The sequence below is a fragment of the Aplysia californica genome, unplaced genomic scaffold (assembly GCF_000002075.1).
Source record: "Aplysia californica isolate F4 #8 unplaced genomic scaffold, AplCal3.0 scaffold00443, whole genome shotgun sequence".
Classification (NCBI taxonomy): Eukaryota; Metazoa; Mollusca; class Gastropoda; order Aplysiida; family Aplysiidae; genus Aplysia; species Aplysia californica.
The window spans coordinates 573,712-579,533 of record NW_004797713.1 but is presented as its reverse complement, the minus strand read 5'-3'; the positions used below and the strand labels follow the sequence as shown (position 1 = coordinate 579,533).

At 40.9% G+C, this 5,822-nt stretch overlaps 1 protein-coding gene across 2 annotated transcripts in view; it reads left to right on the top strand.

The window, feature by feature from the left end:
- LOC101864644 (fatty acid hydroxylase domain-containing protein 2) overlaps window positions 1–5,822 on the top strand; it is a 12,278-nt gene that overhangs the window by 1,945 nt on the left and 4,511 nt on the right. For both annotated transcript variants that reach the window (XM_005104958.3, XM_005104959.3), the window contains exons 2-5: window positions 1,313–1,510; window positions 3,996–4,096; window positions 4,531–4,652; window positions 5,242–5,450. In XM_005104958.3, the coding sequence (XP_005105015.1) occupies window positions 1,404–1,510; window positions 3,996–4,096; window positions 4,531–4,652; window positions 5,242–5,450 (539 nt within the window). In that variant the 5' untranslated portion in view covers window positions 1,313–1,403. The remainder of the gene's footprint in view (window positions 1–1,312; window positions 1,511–3,995; window positions 4,097–4,530; window positions 4,653–5,241; window positions 5,451–5,822) is intronic.

Sequence of the window (5,822 nt, the reverse complement as noted above, 5' to 3'; positions counted from 1 at the left end):
AAAAAAATGGCGGAAAATTGGAAGCACTGAACGTTAGATCTATAGAACGAAGAAACTTCCTTTTTTCCGGACCCGAGTCCGAATTATTCGGACTCGAGTCCGAATATGAAAAAATGTTATTCGGACTCGGGTCCGAATAACGACAGCCATAACTATAACTATTGATTTTTGCGTCAAAAATGAAGGCCAAATTCGTGTTCAGCTTGCAAAATACTACTAGAAAAGAAGTGTTATAAAACATGAACATGAGACGGGTGCATAAAAGTAAAAAAAACCCAGAACATTTTAGAGAAGAAAATTTTATTCATCGCTGTCAGGTTTTGAATGAGAGGCGAACACTGTACCTTCAGACCACGACATGGGTGCCAGACCTCCGGGCCCAATCTCGGTTGACAAAATTTCACAGCATCACTTTTCGGGGTGCATCGGGTCTTTAAAAAGGGGAACAAAAAATTAATTGTCGGAAAAAAATTTGGCCGGTAACAATCGAGTCCGGCCAAGCGTAATGGACTTTTAAAAACTGGTATCGCGATATGCGTGCAAGTTCTGGATGCGATATTTCGTTTCGTCTGTCTGATCACAGGAAACGCCGGTGACGGGATCGAAAGGATAAATAAATTACATGGTTCAAATAAGGGTGAACGGATTTTTTAAAATCCTTTTGATTTTTTTCATGAGTAGTTAGATCTGTTCGCGCGAAAACCGGGATCAGTGTCAGTGAGACGAAAGCTAAGCCAGCGAGTGGTCGTGTCGTAAGCTAGCCTACCGCCACCTGCCGCTCATCCCGATTTAATCGGGATATCCCGATTTTTTCCCCAAATCTCAAGCATCCCGATTTTCCCGATTTCGATCGCCAGTGTCCTGATTTTTTTGTCGTTGCGTCTGTTGCGTCCGATTCTTAGTAAAAAATAGAAAAAGTTCTGCAATCTCTTTTGCTTGGAAGCACCGATTGGATTTTTTATCGGCAGAAACTTGGAACGTTACTTTCTAAAGCATCTATGCCGAATCTAATAGATGACTCACGCAAGTTATTTCAACATTATTTTTTTGGGGGGGTTGGGAAAATTTTGGATCTGGGTTTTCAGGGCTGGAAAAATTTGTCACTGGCACCCATGGACCAGGAGAACTCCTGGTCAAGTGAATGAAAATATGCGTTAAATAGTATTTTTAAAGATTTATACAATATGTGTGGCTTTTAGCCAACAGTTATTAGGAACTGGATTTAATTATTACGTGTAAACCAGCACTTTCAACTCGGTGTATGTAGGCCTACTGTCAATTGTTTGATCGTCACACCTTTTTTACCTTTCAGTTTGTGTGCTACAGGAAAAGTCTAACTTGCCTGGATCCTTAGTCGACCCCTCACTGTGTGACTGCAGATTTGTACAGGCGCAAGGTCCGCCATGATTGTCGTTCGCCTAACCCAGCTGTTTGACTCTGTCAAGCAGACGCTGTTTATTTTAGGAACAGCTCTCATTGGCTTCCTTGCTCTCAGAAACTCTGTAGTATGGTGAGTGTCCCGTTCTTTGAAATGTCTGTATATATGCCTGCCTGTCTGTCTGTCTGTGTTTATGTATGTTAATATAGTTTCTCTATCAGAAGTGCCATTAAATGCATTTTGTGATTATAATTTTTTCAACATAGATCTATATATGATTATATTTTTTTTAGCGTTGATACAGTCTAAGAGTAGGTGCTTTTATCCTAATTGTCTAGTTGAGATGATGATCAGAAAGAACACTTGCACTTGAAAGTGAATCCATTAAAAAATTTCTCTACTAAGAGAATGGCCTTCATCACGGTTTGACATAAAAATAATATATGGTAGAAGAAAATTTTTTTTTTCCAGTGAAAACTCAGGGTTAGTGAGCTTTATAACGTGTGAAAGTGAAAATACATTGCCATTTAAAAGGCACTTTAGGATTGTAATTCTTACAATCAACATTTGTACTATAAAAAAAATTAGCAGTGCTTAATGACATACATGCGGACACTTGTAGTGACAGACCACTCGTTTTTAATCCTCATGACTTTATACAGTCATATCAAAATTGAAAAATACTGACCTTTTAAATGTTATGTTAGTACCCTTGTCAAATGTATCTAATTGCTTTTGTATTCATAAAACTAATCCTTGTAGGAGACATCTGCTTTAAGATGTGTGACAATCTAAATGATACAACCCTTACATAAATTATTTACATCAAATGCATGGCGTTGTAGACTGGCTGATTTCCTATTAAATAACAGAATCGCAGTGGTCATTTCTCAGTTTTAAACTCCAGATGGCATTGTAATCTCCTTTTGTATTATTTACCCCCTATTATGGAGGAAGAAAAAGCACTTCAGGCATTATTCGCCTTTTACAGATTGCTGATACGTAATGCATTTTAGTTTTTCACCTGTTTTTACCACTGAAAAATTATCTTTAATTGTGATAGAAGGAGAAGTAATGTAGTAAACATGTCTGCATGTTCCATTCCCCTTACGCAGGCACTTTTGATCCATCTAGTGTAGACTCCTTCCTAGACAAGCCACTGTGTAGCCATGGAAAGTAGAGTCATGATTAACTTTCTGAAGCAGTTGGGGTTTTTTTTTTCAGGTTCATATCAAATGGATTTTTGCCTTCCCTATTAGTGTTGATTTTCACCACTATATTGCAGAATACCTTTTTCTCAAACCTTTTATTCTGTTTGTACACCTTGACCTTTGACTGTACGGATCGGACGTCTTCTTGTTCCTGCTCCCTTCCACAACAAAAGCTGAGAACAACCTTTACTAGCATATCAACCAGTTTAATTAAGACAGACAAGAACTGGACTGGCTCTAGTTGGAACGAGTGAACGTCTCAGCAGTGTGGGATGACAAAAACTACAACATAATAGCTCTTTTGTAGAGTTGCATTAATAATAATAATAATAATAATAAAAAGCATTTGTATGGCGCATATCCCTGCTCAACAGCTAGCTCTATGCCCTTCACACTATATTATTACCCCAGCAGACCATAGAACACTCCGAAACATTCTCAGCTTCCCGAGAAGCATACAGTGCAAGAAGCTGCTTAAAAGCACTGAAACACTAACAAACTGACAAGATCTTTCTCTGTCTATAGCTGGGTACCAATTCCCACCTGGGTGAAGTGAGGAAAATTTGTGTAAAGTGCCTTTCCCAAGGACACAACATCCGGCCCCAGATGGGATTCGAACCCACTACCTTACGGTTGCAAGTCTGAGAGCCTGACCACAAGGCCAGCCTTTCTTCTAGCACCCAAAGTCCTTTTATATATGACTGAGTTAATGTATGTTGTTCATTCAATGTTTTTCATACCACTGCAGTCAAATACACGTAAATGGGTGGTTGGAGGGCACTACTGATAGGTCCTACTTCTTTACTTTCCCTCTGTTATTTCTGTCTGTCTATCTGTCTGTCTTACTTTTTCCCAGCAACTAAATGACCATTATTGTGTCAATGTGCTTCTCTTTACTCAAACAAAACACGCGTAACGTCTCTCATCTCACAAATTTCCAGAGCCACCACAACCAATCTCTCTCAGCAAAACTTGCAGCAGTGAGAAAAGAACAATGAATGAACCACAAACATATACCAAACTTTGTGCTATAAAACATACTATTTGCAAATGGTGTCTCTCGTACCGAGTGCACCCTGCCAATCGAATTCTTTTGATTCAGTCAAGGTCAGCCAGATTTTTCTCCATGGAGGGGCTAATGCTATCATTTTGACAAAATTGGACCGAATTTGACTCAATTCGGTTGTGACCTTCAAAATCAAATATTATGTTTTTTTTTCCCAAGGTAGTGAGTCAAATTGGGTCTAATGGTCCCGAAATGGTAGCCTTTTCCCCTCCATAGAGGGAAATTTGGCTAGCCCTGACTCAGTTCTGATTGAATTTGATAGAGAGCGTGCAGTGGTTGTTAGATTCCTCACAGAGTTGAAGTTTGCTGGCCCTGACCCATGCTTTGAACTCTACCTCAGGCACATGCAGCAGTTCTGGGGAGCGTCCGGGGACTTCTGGCAGAGGCAATGGGCGGCCATGTACAACCAGGTCGGCAATGAGCTCTTGCTCACCACCGTAGGTAAGGAGAAATTCATGTCTTTTAAAATAATACAAACTGGGTGCACATGTGTTGTTTCTACGACTGTAAATTTTGGTTTATGGGAGGTTGGAGGGGACTGCTGGTGAGAACTGTGTGTACTTCTTTTCGTTCCCTACTTTGTTGTATCTGTCTGTCTGTCTGCCTCACTTTTTTTTCCCCCATCTTTCTAAATAACCATTAATGTGTCAATGTGCTTCTCGTTATCCAAATAAATATGCTTGTGTTGTTTATGTTTTCAAGTATGTCAGAAGTTTCATCAAGCAATTTCAAGGATTCATTTTCTCAATGTTTTACTTTTACAAGTATAACTTTTGATTTAATGGACAAATTTCTCTAATGTATTATATTGTTTTCTGATTTGACATCGTCTGATTGTCATTGTCATTGTCATCGTCTGATTTGTCTCCCCCCAGGGTCGTTTGTGTTCACCGTCTCTGTGTTCTGGTTGGCTAATGCTGTTCTCCTGGTCCTCGACCTGACCGGCTGGCCGGCATTTCTACTCAAGTACAAAATCCAGGCAGATAAGAATAACCCGGTAAGTGGGCTCTTCTTTTGGGGGGTGTGTGTGTGTGTGAGGGTGTGTCTGTGTGTGTGTATGTGTGGGTGGGGGGGCGGGGGCATGAAATTATATAACTTTGTTAACTGGTTACCAGCCTCTATGGTGTATTGGTTTGTTCTTTTTCTCTTTTGTCATGGCTCAAAGAAGATGGTAGTTCAGTTTCAGGGTGGGGAAGTTTCTTATCTCCATCAGTGACATCAGTCAGTTTGCTGGGATGGATGTTGTATCCTGCTCAGCCGGGTTGGCCCTTACAGATAGAATGGTTACAGCTACTCGTCTCCTAAATTATACCTAATTTGTGTTGATGGGGATGTAAACCATTTACAAACATAAGTTTAGTGTACTATGTTTCGCCGGAGTCCTGTGAGTTGATGCAGGGGACTGCCAGTTTGTCTTTCTCTTTTTTTTTTGTTGAACACTTTGTCATCTCAAGGTTCATAAAGTAAAAACCCGTGCCTCCAAAGGCAAAGGCATTTTGGGGAAGATCCAAAGAAACTGGGAGGTAAACATCGCCGATCGGTGAGATGTGACGGCAAAGTGTTGAATACGTCTCGTCTTGTCTCAGGTCAAGAAGTCAGACCTGCTGCGTGCCGTGAAGGTGGCCATATTCAACCAGACCGTCGTGGGCATCCCGTTCCTGGTGGCGGTTTACTACGCCATGCGCTGGCGCGGCTGCTCTTGCTCCCCCGATGACCTCCCGACCTTCCAGTGGGCCGTCTTTGAGCTCGCCATCTTCACACTGGTGGAGGAGATTGGATTCTACTACTCGCACCGGTGAGAAAATAAATATTGAGAGTGAGGACGATGATATTATCGATATTTTTGTGTTTGGATTAGTTGTTAAGGGCCAACGTCCTCTCTCAGCTTGCTAGAAAGTGACTCACTCGTCAATATGTATTTTTTGTTTTGTTAAAAAATATCCCTTACCGGACCCTCTTACAGAAAAAATATACTTCAGCCACTACCCCAATGTACAAATGGCCTTAAACCTTTCACCCATGTGTGTTACAGCCTGTTCCACCACTGTAAGTAGGTGTAATGACCTTTAACCCTTCACCTGTGTGTGTTTCAGCTGTTCCCCCTTCCCCCCTTTTGAATGTACAAATGACCTTTAACCTTTCCCCTGTGTATTTCACTACCTGTTTC